This window comes from Notolepis coatsorum, assembly GCF_963971535.1.
Source record: "Notolepis coatsorum genome assembly, chromosome: 7".
Lineage (NCBI taxonomy): Eukaryota > Metazoa > Chordata > Actinopteri > Aulopiformes > Paralepididae > Notolepis > Notolepis coatsorum.
The window spans coordinates 36,266,546-36,288,015 of NC_140171.1; the positions used below are offsets into that span (position 1 = coordinate 36,266,546).

At 44.7% G+C, this 21,470-nt stretch overlaps 1 protein-coding gene across 3 annotated transcripts in view; it reads left to right on the forward strand.

Moving 5' to 3' along the window:
- cntf (ciliary neurotrophic factor) overlaps positions 1-21,470 on the forward strand; it is a 46,791-nt gene that overhangs the window by 10,682 nt on the left and 14,639 nt on the right. Inside the window, exons 2-3 of one of the 3 annotated variants that reach the window (XM_084317945.1) lie at positions 438-752; positions 1,353-1,541. In XM_084317945.1, coding sequence (XP_084174071.1) covers positions 438-752; positions 1,353-1,532 — 495 coding nt within the window. In that variant the 3' untranslated portion in view covers positions 1,533-1,541. Of the gene's footprint in view, positions 1-437; positions 753-1,352; positions 3,179-21,470 lie in introns of those variants that run through there. The other 2 variants (XM_084317944.1, XM_084317946.1) reach the window with 2 other exon arrangements.

Below are 21,470 nucleotides of genomic sequence, written 5' to 3' on the forward strand. Positions count from 1 at the left end.
AAGAAGGCCGATAGAGAGGCCGAAACATGTTGGTGTTTTTTAATGGTTCTATAATGAACTAAGCGATTTATTAAAGGTTTTTTATATACATGAAGAGTGCCTGGAACTTCCTTATTTTTTACAACCTTCTACGTGTTGGTATCTAGACACAACCTTCTAAGTGTTGGCATCTAAACACAACCTTCTAAGTGTTGGCATCTAAACACAACCTTCTACGTGTTGGGAACTAGACACAACATTCTAAGTGTTGATGCATCAAGTGTATTTAATTTTTTTTGGACCTTATGGTGTTCTTGTTTTGTTCTTGACTTATTGTGATGTTTCTTCTTGACGTGTGTTGTCGGGCCTTACAAATACATTTGATTTGATTTGATTTGATCTAGACACAACCTTCTACGTGTTTCTCACTCCTCCTAATTTTTATTCTTCTCTGGCAGAGAACGAGGCAGAGCCTCTCTGTGGATCTCACCCTGACCGATGGTCGCCTGGTGTCCGTCCCACTGCCCTCCTCCCAGCCGGAGTCCCGGGACAAGCTGTGGTGTCTCCACTCGGCCCTTCTCCAGTGTCGGAGCCTGCTGGAGAGAGCCATCAGCAGGGAGGAGGAGGAGCTGGGCGGTGGGGAAAAGGGGGAGTATGAGGACCAGAGGAAGACGGTGAGGGACAGGCTGTCTCTCCTCTTGGCCAGCACCGGGGACCTCCTCAAGGCTGCAGACGGAACAGCAGTCCTGACCCCTGACCTAGAGGCTATAGAGGTACAGTGAGGTGTCTGTTGATGCTGTCTGTCAGACATGTTACAATGTTACCATGTCTGTCAGAAATGCTATGATAATGCCGAATCTATCTATCTATCTATCTATCTATCTATCTATCTATCTATCTATCTATCTATCTATCTATCTATCTATCTATCTATCTATCTATCTATCTATCTATCTATCTATCTATCTATCTATCTATCTATCTATCTATCTATCTATCTATCTATCTATCTATCTATCTATCTATCTATCTATCTATCTATCTATCTATCTATCTATCTATCTATCTATCTATCTATCTATCTATCTATCTATCTATCTATCTATCTATCTCTTTCTTTCTTCCCCCCTTCTCTCTTTCTCATTCTCTTCATCTACCTATCTTTTTCTTTCTCTCACTCTTACATGTCCATATGTCGTTCCATCTCTTTCTTTTCCCATGTCTCTCCCTCTCTCTAGCTCTGTCTCTTTCATTGTAATTTTCTCTCTCTACCCCACCTCTCTCCCTCCCTCCCTCCCTCCCTCCCTCTCTCTCTCCCTCCCTCCCTCTTTCTCTCCCTCCCTCCCTCTTTCTCTCTCTCCACATCTCGTCAGCAGGTTGACGGTCCGACTGCCCTGTTTGAGCTGAAGATGTGGATCTACCGGATCTTCAAAGAGTTAGACCAGTGGACCAAGACAGCCATCGCCACCTTACAGGCCCTGCCCTCCATCACAGCAGCCAAGGACAGAGGGAGGGTGGGGCGGGTTAGGAAGAAGAGAGGTGCTCGGAGCTGAGATGGAGATGTGAGAAGTGTGGGCGTGTGTGTGGGCGTGTGTGTGGGCGTGCATGTGTGTGTGTGTGTGGGGGCGTGTGTGTGGGCGTGTGTGTGTGGGTGTGTGTGAGGAAAGAAATGGTGAGAGGAGAGAGGTTAGAGAGAGGGGAATAAGGGATGTGGAAGACAAGAGGTGCCGGGACGGGGTCAGGGTGAGAAAGAGAGACAATGATAAAAAGAAGTGGGTGATAATAGCAAGTGAAGAGAGAAAGAGATTCTGATTGACAGCAGGGGATTGGTAGAGAGATTTTGATTGACGACGGGGTCATTGTAGCCGGGATCATTTGTACTCGGTAGAGGAGTGCAGAGTACCCTATAACTGGGACTTTGACAGAGAGAAAGACAAGAATTACAACCAATAATAATGTTGATTTGAGCGAATTTTATAATCACTCAGACACAATAGCTTTATTTTGCTGCTAATAGTTGCAGTGGATATTCAGAACTACTTCATATTGTATTATTAATGCCATAACTGGAGTTGTGCAAAATAGATTGAAAGACCCTTTGCTTCGGTCAAGTTTTTGGTTGGGTTAGAGTTAGTTTACAGAAATGTATTATCTGAAAATATGTTTGCTCACTAACTTTAACTTGATTTTTCTTTCTTTCCTTATTTAATTTTTGATTTTCAAAGTATATGTAAAGTGGAAATGTCACCGATGCTACTGATTTCACCTGCTGTCAACATGTTCCTGAACTGGTGTTTGTGACCCTCTGTCCTGATATACGAGGTATTATATTCTAGTACAGCCGGGATCCACTGGAGACGACACAGCCGGGAGTCGGGCACATTCTTATGAAAATTGGGACATTTTAATACATGCCATGCACAGATTGTTACTCTGATAGCCCTGAATACCATGGCTGTTTCACATTCCATACACAGTCTCCCCCTCCTAGTGTCCATTCATTGTTCAGATTTATGCAACAGCTCCCTCTAGTGTTCACAGTGTGTTGTTACTTATCCTGGCTTATCAGCTCAGTTCATCTGTTTGTGTGTTTCCTTCCTTCCTGCCTTCCTTCTTTCCTTCCTTCCTTGTCTTCCTTATTTCCTTGATTTGGTCAACACCTGATTTCAGCTAAATTGAGTTCCCCCAGCAGTCAGTGTTTATACAGGCCCAGACACAGAAGAAAGAAGGAGGTTTTCTTTCCCTTTTAGAGAATAATTTGTTGCCCTCGTGCTTGTGTTTTTATAATATTTGTGGGCACTGAGGAATGAGAGCAATACGAATAATATTATAGAGCTTAAGTGATGCAGAGCAGGGAAAGCGACTATGAGAACATATGAGAACATGTCTGCATTTATGATACTCAACTACTCAAAGATCATTCCATTGTCGTCTGATTCTGATCATCGTTGTCTTTTTTTTTTAAGATTTATTTTTTTAGCGTTTATCGCTTTTTACTACTGGGCAGTCCAGTAGAGAGAGAGAGAGGAGGAACGGGAGACAGAGTGGGGGGAAGACATTGGGGCGCCCCGATGATCATCGTTGTCTGATTCTGATCTTGATAATTTATTTATTCAAAAACATGTTTTTTATGGTTAACTCCTCTTGGTGGCCTGACTTTGACTATACACACTGTTATTTGTGCAGAACTTGTCACCAGAGTGGCCTTTTCATATTCTTCCACTGGAGGGGGGGGGGGGGGGGGAGATCTTCTATGTACTTCCTCAAAATCATAGATTCTTGCATTCTTAATGAGGGCAAAGGTGTAGGGATGCTGCTAAGCCATTTCAGTAGTTTATTTAAAATTCTTGGTGGAAAAATCATACCAAACTAATTCTTATTCAATATATAAATTTTTAAAAGTGTTAAAACATGTGTGGAGGGTCTCTTTAAACAATGTAAGATGTTGTGTGCCACCTGATCGGGGGAGTTAGAATAATTACTTCTAAGTCCACCTTGAAAACCGACCCATCACCAGGTGGGAAATTACCACCTGTCTTCATGTTGACTGTAGCTGGTAAGTTACTCGACCAGGCACTTTGGAACCAATCTATGTTTGGAGGTCCTGTTTACCTACTTTAACTGGTGAATTATGCAACTCGCACACAGGCCTGAACGTTATCACCTCAGTATATTGGGGTTGAAAATTTTCGTTTCCTGTACATCACAAATACATCATAAACATCCGGAGCTTTCAGACCTGTTCGTTTGAAACGGTCCAAACTAGTGAAATTGTTACTTTTGAAACGACTGAACAGAATCTTGTCGTTTCCACAAATTATACAAAATACTATTTAGGCTGTCTTGAGTCACTGTCTGTGATTATACCTGCCGCTTGGTATTTGTTTATGAGTATGTTATTTGATTACCTTGAATACACTGGAAGCGAAAATGATGATCTCAACGCACGGTGAGAGGACGATTTGAGAAATGTGGAACGATGTGAACGAAAACGGGCAAATATGCTTCATGAAATGCTAGAATTTGTGCCTTTGGTCTGATTGCATTCTCACCTCAGACAAACCACTTCAGGGTTCACCCCGAGGCAGACGGACCACCTTGTAAAGGGTGTGCTTGTTTGTTTGTCGTTGTTATTGTTGGTTTCATCTCAGTCCCCAAACAAACAGAACCAAGGGGGCTAACACTCCAGGGTTCAACTCAAGACATACGAATAGAGATGTATCTCAATAGTTTTGAAGGGTTTCCTCTTTCACCCGTTTTCGTCTACACACCTATGTTGAACTAGCTGCTGTCATCCTCGCATACGTCTTTATTTATTTCTCGAGCAGGTCAGCTCTGTTTTCAGTGGGTTGATTTAAAGGGGACACGGGCGAGGAAGGGTCAGAGACGAGAGGCCAGGAATTGAACACTTCATCCTATTCACACATACGCATAGCCCTGTGTGGCATTCAGATCGGGAAGACTCAAGCAGGCACCTTTAGACCGCAATTATGTCTTCCTCTGCTTCCTATTGATTGCATGAGGAACTAGAAACATTCCTAGCAAACATACATTTTGGCCCCAGACCCGGAGGGCCCTATATGAGGCAATGTCCATCGCTTACTGACTCACTGATTGGCTGGCAGAATCCCTGTTGAATCCCCCGTGTGTGAGTGACTCCTACTTAACTAGACTTGTCTAGTCTTGTTTCATGTATTGATTGATTGATGTACTGATTTGGGCCTGGTTTCTTGGTTAGCTGATGACAAGTTTCAAGTCCATTCTTCCATTATTTTATAATACTAATACAGTGTGTCTTGTGTGAGAATTGGTTGTCATGCTCTAACACAGGGTGCCTTACCCTATGACCTCTAGTGCAGACAGTGCTGGTGGCAGACGGTTGACTTAACCACAACCCAAGGATCAGGTTACACCTGTCTATAAGCAGCAATCTTGGGAGACTGCCTCTGTCGTCTGAGTAATCACAACAATACAGGGGTTGGAACAATGATAAGGCTGTCTCTAACCCCTTCCCCCCATAGTGATCAAAACACAACTGTGAATGTGGCTTTTTCCTCTCAATTGTTTCACAACCGTTGTGGACTTTTATCTGTGCGGTGTCTTTCTAGGTCAGGTTGTTGAATGCAGAATAAGCCTCATTAAGATGTCCTCATTAAGATGTCTGTCGTCAAGAATAAGCCTCATTAAGATATCCGAAATCTTTGTATTGAAGAAAGAAATGTCTCCTTTCGATTCCTTTGGAGAATATCCCAGAGGTTGTGAATTTGATGAACCTGACGTGATCTAATGTTTCATGGTGCCCGCCTGTCATTCTTTTTGTATTAAAGAGCAGCCATTTATTTTCAAATTGGAGTGGGCCGATGATTGCTTTCATCTCTGGCCGATTCCTATCCATTTTGATGCACAGAAAGTCGAGGCTGGTTGAACCTTTCGGAACGGAAGGATTATGTCAGATCCACCGCTTTCTGGTCGGCCAATAGGATCAGGGAGGCCGTTCCCCAACTCCGTTAAGGAAAGCAGAGCTGATGGTAACGTTAGCATCGCTGCTGTTTCCGAACACACACAAACCCTTTTGTAAACACTTTGATTTAGCTGCTCCCCTGCGTGGACAGGTTTGGGAAGGTTACTTTTCAAATGTATCGTGTTACTTACTTACAATTGTAAATAAAGCTTACAAGTGTAATGCTGTCAGACTGACCTTTACCCTCTCGGACGTGCTTCTGAGGAATCCAACGAGTAATCACTCGTTTTTCAAATGTATCTCTTATCTCAGTACTGTGTCTTTCCCAGTAACTGTAACTGATTACAATGACCAAAAATCTGTTATTTAATTACTGTAATCTAGTTACACTTCCGTAACTACCCGACAGTGGCTCAGGAGGTAGAGCGGTTGTCTGGTGATCGGAAGGTTCCTGGTTCGATTCCCGCTCCTCCCGGGGGAAGCGTGTCGAAGTGTCCTTGAGCAAGACACTTAACCCCTAATTGCTCCCGATGAGCAGGTTGACACCTTGCATGGTTGCCTCTGCCGTGGATGTGTGAGTGAATAGGTGACTGCGAGGAACAAGATTGTAAAGCGCTTTGCATAAAAGCGCTATATAAATGCGCCATTTACCCTTTACCTTACATGAAACCCTACAGTTTCACTTAGAGTAGGTCTAGTTCAGTGCCACAGCACTGCTCACAACATCAACATAAACCATGGGTAGTGATGGAGGTAACGGGCTGTACAGTTTGGACAACTGGCAAAATGACCACCATGAAGGAAAAATTAACAAAGAAAACGACCTAGATTTATATTTGGGATCATTTCTGGACATACTGTATGTTACCATGGACAACTTGGCTTATAGAACATATAGACTTGCACTGTGGCTGAAAATCAAGAAATATCCCCTGTGTATTTTCTTTGCGCTTAACCCCTGAAACAGACTGGAAGGGGAACAGATGCTGAACGGCTGAACCCGTGTCAGTAGGCGCTGGTGTCCACGCCGGATGCGCCTGGCGCAGGTGAAATCCACTTGATGAAATCAAATACATGGGGAGATTCACCTTCAGTGATCCCGGGACACAGTGGGGAAAACGCTGTGCTTGGTTTGCGTCTCCTCTAGGACCCAACACAACGCCTCTCGCGTCTGGCCATCGACCATAGTCATATCTTATTCCGGTGGGAACAGGGTGGAAAGGAATCCCAACCTGACCGTGAGATAAGGGCAAAATGGCCGCTGTGTGAATACGGTAAATTCTGCACCCGCTGCTAGTCTGGTTCAGGGGTTGGTGACCGCCTGAAGTTCCATTGGGGGAAAAAACATGTTAAGCCAACTTTGGTTCCAGCGGAGGGTGTGATTGAAGGAGAATCACATTGAACGTTGTATGAAACATTCAACATCTTTGTGGTAAGATGGACAATGAAACTCCAACCTTTGAAGAGGGTGTGAAGGATACGTACACTTACCACATTTTATACATTAATTAATGTCTGACTTGGAGATGTACTGTAACATACACTGGGCATTGTTGATGTGTTGTTGTGAGAAGACTCTAAATGAATGTGCGGTTTCCTTTTGTTTCACTGAAGCTATGGTATTGTGTGGGAAGATATAAATAACTTATTTATTATTGATGTGTGAATTTGAAATGCAGGATGAATGGGATGAAATAAATATATCTAGGTTGATGTAAATTTGTCTCCTGGATCTATGTGACTTAAACACTGGTTTGCTTAATAACATTCCTGTTGCACGTGATGAGTAGTTTGAGTGTGTTTGTGTGTGTGTGTGTGTGCGTGCACACAAGTGTGTATGTGCATGTGCACATGTATGCATGAAGAATTTTGGAGCAAGAGAGATTCATGTGTGGAAAAGCGTGTGTTACTTTACATTTCTGCTTTAGATGTTTGTGTGTGTATGCGCGCATGTCTGTGTTTATGTTTAACTGTAAGGAAAGACAGGATGTGTGTGTGAGTGAAAGGGGTGGGGTGTGTGTTTAAAGGGAGTGTGTGCGTGTGTGTGTGTGAGCTTGTGTATGTGTGCATCTGTGTCTTTGTATGTGTGTTTGTGTGTGCATGTGTGTGTACGTGTGTGTGTGTGTGTGTGTGTGTGTGGTTGTTAGAGAAGGAGTGGCAGCCAGGATGCCTGTGGAAGAGGGGGGAGGGGTGTGTGTGTGTGTGTGTGTGTGTGTGTGTGTGTGTGTGTGAGTGAGAGTGAGTGAGTGAGAGAGAGAGAAAGAGAGAGAGTGCAAGCGAGCAAGAGAGAAAATATGCGTGTGTTAGAGAGGAAAAAAGGGTGTGTGTATCTGTTTTTGTGTGTCTGTGTGTGTATCTGTGTGTGTGTCTGTGTGTGTATCTGTGTGTGTATCTGTGTGTGTGTATCTGTGTGTGTCTCTGTGTGCTTGTGCGCATGTGTGCGTGTGCGTGCATTCATGCGCATGTGGGTGTATGTGTGTCTCAGAGTGAGAGAGATGAAAAAAGAGAAGGGGAGAGAGAGGGCAGGAAAGAGAATGTGTGTGTGAGAGAGAGAGAGAGAGAGAGAGAGAGAGAGAGAGAGAGAGAGAGAGAGAGAGAGTGAGACAGACGGACAGAGAGAGAGAGAAACAGACAGAGGGAGGGGAGGGAGGGAGAAAGAGCAAGCAGGAGAGAGAATGTGTGTACGTGTGTGTGCCTGTGAATGTTTGCGCAGGCGTGTGGTTCTACTGTGTGTGTGTGTGTGTGAGTGAGCAAGAGAGAGAGAGAGAGAGAAGCAGAGCAAGAGAGGGAATGTGTGTGTAGTGTGTGTGTGTGTGTGTGTGTGTGTGTGTGTGTGTGTGTGTGTGTGAGTGAGTGAGAGAGAGTGAGAGAGAGAGTGAGCGAGGGAGAGGACATGTGTGTGTGAGAAAGAGGGGGAGGGGTGTATGAGAGAGATGTGTGTGTGTGTGTGTGTGTGTGTGTGTGTGTGTGTGTGTGTGTGTGTGTGTGTGTGTGTGTGTGTGTGTGTGTGTGTGTGTGAGAGAAATGCGAGAGAGGGGAATGTGTATGTGCCTGTGATTGTGTGTGTAAATGTGTGTGTGCGCCTGCGTAGGAGGGAGTGTGTGTGTGACTGTGTGTATGTGTGTGTGTGTATGTGCCTGTGTGTATGTGCATATGTGTGTGTGTGACCGTGTGTATGTGCCTCTGTGTGTGTGCCTGTGTGTATGTGCTTGTGTGTGTGTGTGTGTGTGACTGTGTGTGTGTGACTGTGTGTATGTGCCTCTGTGTGTGTGGGTGTGTGTGTGTGTGTGACTGTGTGTATGTGCCTCTGAGTGTGTGGGTGTGTGTGCATGTGTGTATGTGCCTGTGTGCATGTGCTTGTGTGTGTGTGTGTGTGACTGTGTGTATGTGCTTGTGTGTGTGTGTGTGTGTGTGTGTGTGTGTGTGTGTGTGACTGTGTGTTTGTGCCTGTGTGTATGTGCTTATGTGTGCGTGTGTGTGTGTATGTGTGTGTCTCTGTGTGTGTGTGTGACTGTGTGTATGTGCCTCTGTGTGTGTGTGTGTGTGTGTAGGTGTGTGTGTGTGTGTGTGTGTGACTGTGTGTATGTGCCTCTGTGTGTGTGTGTGTGGGTGTGTGTGTGTGTGTGACTGTGTGTGTGGGTGTGTGTGCATGTGTGTATGTGCCTGTGTGCATGTGCTTACGTGTGTGTGTGTGTGTGTGTGTGACTGTGTGTATGTGCTTGTGTGTGTGTGTGTGTGTGTGTGTGTGTGACTGTGTGTATGTGCCTGTGTGTATGTGCTTATGTGTGCGTGTGTGTGTGTGTGTGTGTGCGTGTGACTGTGTGTATGTGCCTCTGTGTGTGTGTGTGTGTGACTGTGTGTATGTGCCTCTGTGTGTATGTGCCTATGTGTGTGTGTGTGTGTGTCTGACAGAGATAGAGGGGGAGGGGTGTGTGTGTGAGAGAGAGAGAGGGAGAGAGAGCTACGAGCAAGCTCTGCAAATGGCGTGTGTGTGTGTGTGTGTGTGTGTGTGTGTGTGTGTGTGTGTGTGTGTGTGTGTTACAGCACAACAATATGTGCCTGTACTGAATGAAAGGGAAATGAATGCAGTGTGTGTGTGTGTGTGTGTGTGTGTGTGTGTGTGTGTGTGTGTGTGTGTGTGTGTGTGTGTGTGTGTGTGTGTGTGTGTGTGTGTGTGTGTGTGTGTGTGTGTGTGTGTGTATCCTTTGAGGGGGCTGTGTAATTGTGTGTCTTTGTGTGTGTGTGTGTGTGTGTGTGTGTGTGTGCATGTGTGTGTATTTTGTGGGGATCGTATTGTGTGTTTGTGTGCACGTGTGTGTGCACGCATTAGCAAGTGAGTGTCATTAGCAGGGATTGTGTAGCTTTGTGTGTGTGTGTGTGTGTGTGTGTGTGTGTGTGTGTGTGTGTGTGTGTGTGTGTGTGTGTGTGTGTGTGTGTGTGTGTGTGTGTGTGTGTGTGTGTGTGTGTGTGTGTGTGTGTGTGTGTGTGAGAGAGAGGAAAAGAGACAGTGTGTGTGTGTGAGTGTGCATATCTGGGGGTGTTGATGCGGGTGAGGAAGAGGAGTTCATGGTAGTGCGTTCACTGAACAGAATAGAATTACAATTAAATCTTATTCATTCTCCAGCCCCTCTCAATCCCTGTCCATTTCTATTTCATATAGTTTATTCTTCCTGTCTTGTCTAAGCCCAGCTTGACCTCTCTGTATTCAGATATTGTGATCTGTGTCCACACCTGTTCATATCTGTAGTTATACATTTCACTTTCATCCAGATTCACCATGGCTCTTATTGCAAAAAGAGGGATAACTTGGACAGTTAAAAGGCAAATGCTACGTACTTTACAAATTAATTAATGGTACACCCATGGGTCATGGATGGGTCCTCCTAACAACCAATTATTATGAACATGAACAACTCTCCTAATCCCAGATGTTTTACGCATTTATTTATTTAACCAGGTAAAAAAGAAACGAGATTGAGGATGTCTTATGCAAAGGAGACCAGACCAAGAGGGCATCGTGAAAGGTTCCAGACAACACAATTAATTACAAAAGAGAAACATACAAATGGACTGCATTTACAGTATGTAGTGCCTTTATCCAAAGCACTTTACAACGTATGCCTCACATTCATTTCACACACAGGCAACCATTCAAGGTGCCAACCCGCTCACCGGGAGCAGTTAGGGGTTAAGTGTCTTGCTCAAGGACACTTCGACACGCTGCCAGGAGGAGCCAGAATCGAACCAGGAACCTTCTGATTACCAGACAAGTGCTCTAATATCGTCAAAAATATACAAAAGTATACCAATATACACAAATGTGAAAAATAACATTTTCATATTTTGAATGGCTGATCTCCTATTTCATACTGTCGTATGCCTAGGAATATAGCAATCTAACAGGGCAACGCCTACATCAGCTCCATGGTCAGCCAGGCCTTGGCAACCAGTAAAAGCACAAAAACACAAATTGAATGAAAGTAACATCATGTCTTATTTACTATGTATTTTTCAGAAATGTTATTGGATCTGGAGGTCGTATGGTTTGACTTATCAGCTATCGTACATATTGACACCATTAGTATAATAACACAAAGGGACAACACATTTCAAACGTCATCATGATCGGACAAGCTGCCGAGTTCATGTTTTGAGTTTTGTGAGAATAGCGCCACCAAATGGCTCAAAACACAGTGTCATATAGTAACTAAGTTTGGTGCAAATCTGATAGCATTTACAGATAACACATCCAGGGGTGTAGCAGCGACTCCTGGTCCCTATACATAAGAATGAGATACAAGGTAAGCTAATATATATATTTTAAATAAAAATGTCTTGTTTGAATATGCAAACAATAAAAATACATAATAAGCCATAGCCTACTGGTAGACCTATTTCGAACACAATTTAACCACCTAAAAGTGAGAACTGTCTTTACTGTCTTTACCGCAACACTTCCATGTCAAATGATTGCTTGTAATAACTTTTAGTAGCCACTTCATGAGCTCTCCTTGTCTCACCTCCTCAGGGACCTGCTTCTACTACACTCTCGATGGCCGTTTCTGAAACTGAGGACCATGTGTTTCATGATGTTAAGTTTTGCTAGGTAATGTTGATAGATAATGTCACATGATGCTGATTCATTTATGATACTGATTCATTTATATCAATGCAAATATGTTCCAAGCTAGATTCCTGGCTGACTGCCCTCAACTGCTGATATTAGCTTAAACCATTCTTAAACTTAGTTAGTTGTGCTCACATTTAAATTTAATTAATTAGCAGTTGTTTTCCCTCAGGTAGCTTTTTTCTCTATCCTTTCTTTATATATATTTTTTGGTACGCCGACATCCCTTTCTGCAAAGACATGACAGTCACAATGCACATTAGTGTTCCAGCATCAGCAGTCACTTGGCTCGATTAGCTGTGTTTAGAGATCTTTGTAAGAGGTGAGAGGAGCCTCAGAGAGCCTCCACTGTTTTTTTTTAAATGTTTATACAAAGCTCTCACCAATTTATTCAACCAATTTTTATTTAGTTATGACACTAATTACTTAATAAACAAATTGCAAAAAAAAACAGACCTTTCATTCCAGGCTTTGGAGGGCCCTTCCCCCTATTCTGACCCCATGGGTACTCAGTCCGACTCCCCCCCCCCCCCCCCCCTATGACGCCTGAACACATCACTTCCTGTTTACCATGAATTATTTCCAAAATTCAATTGGATCTGGTCAGACCATTTGGCCTATCAACTATGTCAAGAATGAATGTATAGATTTTCGTCCCTATAGTTGCCGCACAGCAAGTTTCATAAGAATCAGATGAACAGCCCAGGAGGGGAAAATAAAGGATTTTCAGGTGTTGTCACCTGGAATGTTCTCATTCTCACCCATCATTCCCAATGGAGGCCTTGTACATAACGTTTGGGTAGAAGTCTTTCTTCCAACATGGCTATTGTACCTGTAACCATTGGTAACCACTTCCAAAAGGAAATGTCTAATTTCTGTGCAGTGGTAGGAAAAGCATGATATTACTGTTATACTGCAAGCTGTTCTACTACAAGATCCAGTAATAAGGATTTATTACAATTAATTCAATTTCTTCATGTCTTGTATACTGTATCAACACATAGCAACCGTTGTTTTGCTCATAGCAACCATGGTCTCCTCCAGCAATTGCCTCTGCCTTTGGGAGAGAGTATGTGTGAAAATATTGATCACACTGTCCTAAACCATAGGAATAGCATGAATTATTAAATTGAATATGCCCATCTGAGCATGTTAATCTCTAAATGTGATTGAGTCAGTCATTGGATTTTCTTTTCTTCAGGAAAGTCTAGATTAGAAATAAATAAATTGTTAAAGGTCCTGTGTCTTATAAATGGCCTTTTCCAGTGTTTAGCATTGTTTCCTAGCAATGGGGGTTTATATCAATGGGGTCTGTGTCTCTAATTCTCATTTTGACTCATCAGTCTAGTCTCGAGTGCACGAGATCCTCCCTCACTCAACTAAGCCATTCTGATTTGACTGTTTTGCTGACGTGAGTAAGGCACTGGTTGTAGTCACCGCCCACAATCAACAATTCGCTCAACAACAGAGCGAGTGGAATTACTTCCTCAAACGGGTTGACGTGTGCGGGTGCCAAACGAGTGAGTGAGAGAGATAGAGAGAGAGATAGAGAGGGAGAGAGAGAGAGAGGGAGAGAGAGAGATAGAGAGAGAGAGAGGGACACAAGCATTTACACACAACCTCCATGCGGGAGTGTGTGTGTAAATGTGTGTGTGTGCGGGGATGGAGCTTCTCCACTCACATATCACTGTCAAAATATCATTGCGCAGCTTAAAATCTTGAAGTGGAAAAATGCTGCTTTAGAGCACTTGATTAGAAATACAAACCAAAAAAACTTTACAGATGTGTTCCATAGACTCACAGGAATTGTGTAAAGTTGCCCAAATAGTGAAAGGAATAGCAATGCATGTCCCCTTTAAGTGTAATTCTTTGGAAGTGGCCTGGCGTTTAGGCATACAGTATGTGGTCCTAAATTCTAGCGAATTACACAGAATGTTGAGGTTGCTATTTTCAAGGGTATAAACAAATAACCACAACAGTTACCCGAGTTACGAGGCATCAGTTTAACTAAATTCCTTTAGTTTCAGTCCTTGTGTGACAGCTGTCATTCATTGACCATATTCACATGGCGGCCATTTTGCTCTTATGTCATGCTCAGATTGGGATTCCTTTCCACCCTATTCCAGTGGCGTAGCATGGGTAAAATGACAGAGGATGCCAAGTCAGAATTTAGTTTTCACAACCTATGCTTTGATAATGCGTTAAACGTTGCTGTGTCAAAACCCCTAATATTACGTTCAGACGGTAGGCACCGACGGTATACGTTTCGAATCATGAACTTCGGAAAATGCGTGTCAGAAATGTCAACTGGAATGTGCCCTTGGAACACCCCTGTCCAGGGTGGAATTCCGCGTGGTGCAGTTTCTTTACACCTGTCGGCAATAAAACCTTGCCGAGTCACATTGTCTTGAAATCAACTTTAGTAGCTGGGAGTTACCATGGCTAGATAGTTAGCTGTAAGGGATAATACATGACGTGGTGTGCTGTTACTTGAAAATAATACTCAATGCACAGGGGGGTAATTAGCTAACGTTAGCCCTTCGCCAAGTTTGGTTTGCATGGAAAGTAACGTTAGCTAACGTTAGTTAGTTCAGCTGTTGCTGAATACCCAATGGTGGTCCAGGGATTGTTTAGGACACCTGCCGCTTTGTCAAACAAAATACATCTCCAGCAAAATAGTTTCCCTAGCTTAGCCAAACCAGTTAGCCATTCTGTTCCATAAACCTCTTGAATCTTGAATCTTGAATCTTGTTCTTTTGTAATTGTCGACATTAAAAGAACGTTGCACAGTTGTGGTGTCGGCATTCCATTTGCTTTCATTTGTAATTGTTGTTACAAATTTATTTTGTGAAATCATTTACTATCAGATACTCCAGATCTCCGTCACATTCCATTGTCGTTGATTGTTCAACTGGCTAGCTACTAGCTAGAAGACGAAGGCGATGACGTTTAGCTTTTAATGTGATTTGATTGGTCTTATACAATGGCATGCAAGTTTCTCGATTCTGATTGGCTGAAACAGTCAAGTTAGACGTGGTTATTTCTCATAATCCACGCTCGTGATCCCAGAACCCGTCCACAACCGAATTACAATCACTCCGCCAGTTCGACTTTTTAGGAAAAACCAAGATGGCGGACAATAATCTTTACGAATGGATGTGTTGAAAGCATCATAACGACTAATTCAAAAACGATTCTGTCATGTGGAATGTGTTAGTTTCTTACACAATGTTGGATTATGTAATTGGTGGGTCATGAGTCATTGTGGAACAAAATAAAAATCGCGCGAAGTCTGTTGTTAGATGCCATTCGTCAAAAGGACACTCATTTCACTGTTAATAAAATTTCCAATCAATCAAACCAATAACAACCGCTCACTTCACTCAATCAATCAATCAATCAGATGTATTTATATAGCATATTTCACATGACACGTGTCAACCAAAGTGCTGTACAGAGGGTAGATACACATAGATATACATATTGACAACAATCACACTCCGTTTTATGGGAGGGCACACAGGCAAACACATAGGAAAACAGGGCATGAGTCAGTGAACGGGAAAGGCTAGTAGGTAGGTCACTGTTAGACGGCATGCTTTGAAGCAACCTATTCAAAATATAAATCGCGGGACAAACTACACTATAACCGGGAATGTTACCATCAATGTAAATAAACCATAATCATTTCCTAGAACGTGAGATATAGACATAAATGCATATATTAGATTATCAAATGGCGTTTGATACTGATCAACGTTATATTAAAAATGTAAACTGTACATGGTCCTAAGCGTTATGACTGATCATCTGCGGGTGAACGAAGGGGGGGGGGGGGGGTCGTTTATAATTCCGTGACCGACGTTAAATGATTTATGTAGTATGGGTGATATATAGATCAGAGCAGTTTGTATCGAAAATGATAAAGAAAAACGCTGAAACTCACGGCAGCTTCCTTGTAGCGTTGAGCGATGAGAGTGGAGCAAACAGATCCCAGTTATGTGATGTGGATCGATGCGATTCAGTTCCGGTTTGTATAATACTAATATACGCCCAAATCATGTGGATTATTGAGTTATGGCAAAGATTCATATCCACAGTGTGTGCCTTGAGTCCAGGGACGATAAACGAGTGGCCGGACGGAATAGGGAGATGCACCGGTATCACAAGAGATCCACTTCCGGTTGCAACTCGCCGATCAGCCACCAGGTGGCAGTATTGAAGCGTTGCAGAGTTGTGATGGCTCCCGCAGCATATGACAAGGCTCCGTGAGTGAAATATGAATACCATGACGAAAATATGAAATATGAACTTGAAACACGTCGTACACCGTTATTGGCAGAATTCGCATGAACTTGAAACCCGTCATACGACGTGATTGGCGGGAAAAGTGTTAATCATAATTCATCTGTATCGCAACCGAATCACGGATTACGTCGAGGCAGGTAGCATTATGTCGAGAAAAATTAAATGAAATAAACAAATGTGAATTAAAGAAGTTAAAACGAAGTTCAGCCTATTAAATTGTTTTAAAAGCCTATAGCAATGACGTATTTTAATGCGACTGGCGAGGACTGCGAGGAGGGGGAATTGAATTGCAACCGTGTACAAGCAAAACTTTGACTGTAACGGCGTCTAACCTGACTGCATAAACGCAACGTCCATTATGCTTCAATTAATGTGTGTTTATTGTATAGCATGGATTGGATGAATTCTGCAATTGTATAAAGATGTAAGCACTGTCTATCTGTAATAAAATGTTCAATCAATCAATCAATCAATCCCATAACACACGCTCACTTTGAAACAGCGCTGCTTCTACACACGGAGGCAACGTCTCTTTTTTTTTTTTTACCTACTTTTTCTGCGGATGGTTGTTAATGTGTGTTTATTGTATAGCAATAAAGTTGGATGAATGCGCCAGTTGTATAAGCCATTACACCATGTGCAGTCGTGCGTTATGAGAATTAGACCATGCCTAGGGGGGTCTAACGACCACCCCTAGGCATGGTCTAATTCTCATAACGCACTCCTGTGCGTGATGTAATGCTTAATTGAACTTCTGAAGCCAGTCTCACCTGGAAGCCTCAGGTCACCAGGCTGGTGGGCCGTTAAGACCAACCCCATTGAATTAAGCTTGAATCTTATTGGCTAATGATTTTTTACTATGTTTTGTAAATGGATGCCAAACACATTGGCACACACACTGGCATCCAAGCCTTCAATACTACCAGAGAAGTGTACCTGCCTGCAGTCAGTGCAGTGTTATAGAGAGTGGGCGCAGTTTTGCTCGTTCGGGTCATTTCTCCAGGAGGGAGAAAATTATTATAACACAGAGATGAAAAGTAGTGATTTTCTTATTATTGTAAAAAAAAATTACTGGTCACATTTTTGGGGAAGCTTGGCTCCCATGAATATTCGCCACTGCCCTATTCCCACCTGAATCCCACCCTGAGCATGACATGATGAAAGCAAAATGGCCACTATGTGAATATGGTCAATTGCAGATAGGGCTATAGCTTCCCCTCTAGCTGAGGCCTCCCAGTTTTGTCCTGTGCTTGTCCACATAGAAGGCAGCGGTGTTACCTATCCAGCCAAATCTAAAGTGCACTTTTGGTTGAGTGACTGAGACTCGCTTCTCCGACACTGTTACCATTTACTTTCAAGGCTTATTCCCACTGACCCACTTTGACAGTAGCCAAATTGGCAGTTTATGTTAGTGGCATTGTGGGACACCCTTTACTGTCAATTAAATCCATAAAAAAAACTGTTTAAAGCGTTCTTTTGTGTCATCTACCATCTCTATAATACGTCTTGTTAGCCCTAGCCCCGGTATATATATATATATATATTTTTTTTTTTTACTTCATTTTTTAGCGTTTATCGCTTTTTCTGGTCAAGCATGACCGACAGATGTAGGGTGAAACGGGAGGGAGAGCAGGGGAAGACATTCGGCAAATGATGGCGGGTCCGGGAATCGAACTCGGAGTCAACCAGATCCGTGACGCAGCACGGTATTCCGCGACGCAGGTCGCGGTACATGGTGTGCTACTGGAGCACCCCTGGTATATCTCTTCTTATCAAACTAAAACATGGAGTTGGGTTAAGCTGGACTGAGCAAGAGAAAACGTACGGTTATGTATATAACCATAGTTATATGAGTATAGTGACGCTCTGCGTCTACTGCAATACACTTCCATATCAGTATTAGCACTGAATACATTTTCACATGCACCTTTACACACCTCATCTGCCTGGCCACACCCCCATCCGCTCCTCTACATAAGCAGGGGTGTGGCCATACTAACAGCTCCTTCCCAAGTCTTTCACCACAAAGGCAAGACCACAGGGTCCTCAGTGAGTCCGACGCAGAGCGTCACTATACTCATATAACTATGGTTATATACATAACCGTACGTTATATATCGTATAGCTCCGCTCTGCGTCTACTGCAATACAGGAGCTGAGCAGAGCGGAAGCTCGACAAATGTACCCGCTGAGGTCCCCCACAACCATCAGAACTGGGGAGGACCCGAGCCCCCGGACCCCCCTAGCAGAGGACGGGAGGGTATCGGATCCGACTGTGCGAAGAGGAGTTTAGCAACTCAGCGCACAGGGTGAGCAGACCGTGGGACTTACCCACGACTACACAAACGCGCAACCCACATGCCACTAGGGAACGAACGGAAAGGAACAAACCCCCGTTACAACCCCTAATATCATGGGGTCAAGAGCAAAAGCCCAACCCTCAACATAGGGGCCCCCCAGGGCTGTGTTCTGAGTCCCCTCCTCTACTCCCTGTACACACACGACTGTGTGGCTCAGCGGAGTAGCAATACAATCATCAAATTTGCTGACGACACAGTGGTGGTGGGCCTGATCTCTGCCAACGACGAGAGGGCCTACCTGGAAGAGGTCAAGGTCCTGGCGGGATGGTGCCAGGAAAACAGCCTCTCCCTGAACGTCAGCAAAACAAAGGAGATGATTGTGGACTTCAGGAGGTCGGGGGTCAAGGACTACAGCCCCCTCAGCATCGACGGGGCACCGGTTGAGAGAGTCAACAGCTTTAAGTACCTCGGAGCCTACATATCCGAGGACTTGACATGGACCACACACATTGACAGTGTTGTGAAGAAGGCACGACAACGCCTCTACTTCCTCAGGCGCCTAAGGAAGTTCCAAGTCAGTCAGAAGATCCTTAAGAACTTCTACTCATGTACAATAGAGAGCATCCTGACTGGCAACATCACCTCCTGGTTTGGGAATAGCACTGCACAAGACCGAAGCAGACTACAAAGAGTGACACGTTCAGCCGAACGCACAATTGGAGGGGGGCTCCCCACCCTCCAGAACATTTACAACAAGCGTTGCAGGGGCAAGGCTAAGAGAATCATTAAAGACTCCAGTCACCCGAACAACTGCCTCTTTGAACTGCTGCGGTCAGGCAAGCGATACCGGAGTCTCAAGGCGAGCACAGAAAGACTCAGAAGAAGCTTCTATCCCCAGGCCATCAGGCTGCTAAACGAACAATGAACACTACACAACAACAACCATCAAACGCACATAGCACACACATCCACACTCACACTCACTTTAAACAAACACACTGTAGCACCCACTCCACACACTTTATAGCACACACCCACTTTAAACAAACACACTGTAGCACCCACTCCCCACACTTTATATTTATATTTATTGATGAAGGATTGCACTACAACTCGTACACCTTACTGTAAATTGTACCTAAATTGTACCTCATCCCATTTCTGCTTTGCACTATATAGTACTGTACATTAGTACACTGCATAGTATTGTATATTATATGGTAACTCAGTTACGTCTATTCTGCATCGAACATTGTACATATGTCTATACTGAACACTGTGACCTCATTTTCTACTTCTAAATTACATGCTATACTATGTTATTTGATACTATCTTGTCTAGCACAGTCTCTGGAGCGTAACAGTAAGAAGCATTTTGTATGAAAGTATTCTGTACTTCTGTATGACAACTATTAAAGAAACTTGAAACTTGAAACTTGAAACCCCGTGGCAAGGCCGTAGCAGCGGAGAGCGAAGGGACTGGACCCCCCCGGAATAGGGGGCCTGGATAGGCCAACTACGCCGCAGCATCGAGACCCCACCAGGCGGTCACTAGTGACACCACCCCCCACATCGCCAGCGTATTCGGACAGGGCCCATCCAAGAGCAGGCCCTTCCCCCCTACAGCACGCCACCCCGAAGCACTCAAGAGGCTACACCCACAGCGGGAGCAGGCAGCGCACCGGGGAGACGACCCCCAAAAGAGGTTGATCCCTCAATCCAGGCAACAGGCTACTCGACCTGAGCCTGGAGCATTGCGGACTAGACAGGCGCCAAAGGGGTCTGCTGAAACAGCACCCCGGCGGAAGGGGCGTATGCTGGCATGCTGTGCACCATGTCGCAGCCTCCACAAAAAAAACCTTGACTCTCTAGAGGGGCCGAGGCAGAGAAGGCTGACATGATTGGCAGACGTCATGAAAGGTGCGGGGGCACACTCACAGGTAGACGGGCCAAACCCGGCCTACCCCGAGAGTTGACTCCGCTACCAACACACCAGGGAACCAACCACCCCCTTGGTTCTAACATGAGGCAGTTGTTCCTATAACCCCCCAAGAAAAAACTCCAAAACACAACTGCGGGTATACACTGGCTATACCGCAGTACAAGTGTTTCAGTTTTCAAAAAGGGGTTAACCCAGGCCAACGGGTCGACGAAAACAATTTCGAACTCGGGCCCAGCGGACCGGGACGTACACAGGGATGCCAGAGGAGTTCTACAAGAACCACCTCAGCCCCCTCCCAGCCCTGCCTAAGCAGGAGAAGAGAGGGGCGAAAAAGAATGGAGAAGGACCAGGCTCCCTCAGCACAGCGCAGGGTACAACACAACATGGACCAAGCAACAGTGAGGGGTAACACGTAGTAACACAACCACGAACATCTCCATAACGTCAAACATCTCTGACCCGGCATTTCCCCCCCCGAAAAAAGCACAAGTCCCTCAGGGTACCAGAAGAGCAGATCTGCGCCCCGGCGGACAACGGGTTAACTGACCTGGTCCGGCGCGACCAGAATCAGTCCCGTGCCCTAATCACGCCGCCATCCCCAGTCCCAGGAGGGGGGTAGGTACGCGTGTCGATCCAAAACATTATAGAGGGCGCCAACCAGACGGTCCCCTTCGTACTGCGCCCGGTGGCCCACCCCAAGGGCGTGAGACCCCTCTACCAATGCTTTGATCTATTCTGTTAACATCCCCCAGATATGAACGAGAATTCATCGAGACAAGCCTAGTACACTGGCGCTCGGAAGAGACAAACTCCATCCCAGTTGCCCCATAAAAACGCTGTTTCAATGATGAGCAACCAAGGCGCGCAAGCCCATGCGTGGTTCCTATCAGAAGCACCCAGGGCCAGCACTATGTACACGTTGAGACCCAAAACATATCAATGGACATTCTAACAAGAACCCAGATAACGTTCCTCCAAGCCGCCTGGGAGAACGACAAGAAGCCGTTTTTTTCACAGAAAGAAATACGTACATGGGTCCCATACGACGCGGCCCGTCAACCATGCTCCATAAAAGAGCGGACGGGGAGCGACGTACCCTATGACGGGGGGAACCCCATGACTCAACCGACCATTACAGGCGAGGAGTCAGGGAATTCCCTAAACGATACCCTGTCAATCTGCTCCATAAAGGAGGGGACGGGGAACCCCCAGAGAGACTTCCCACGTGAGCAATAAATTGAAAAGACATATTGCAACATTGAGCTATGTAACAATTGGACTAGAAACTCCACCCCCCCCCCCTCTCTCTACCCTGTGACGTGCTGATCCAGCAACGTGACAGGAAGCCTGAAG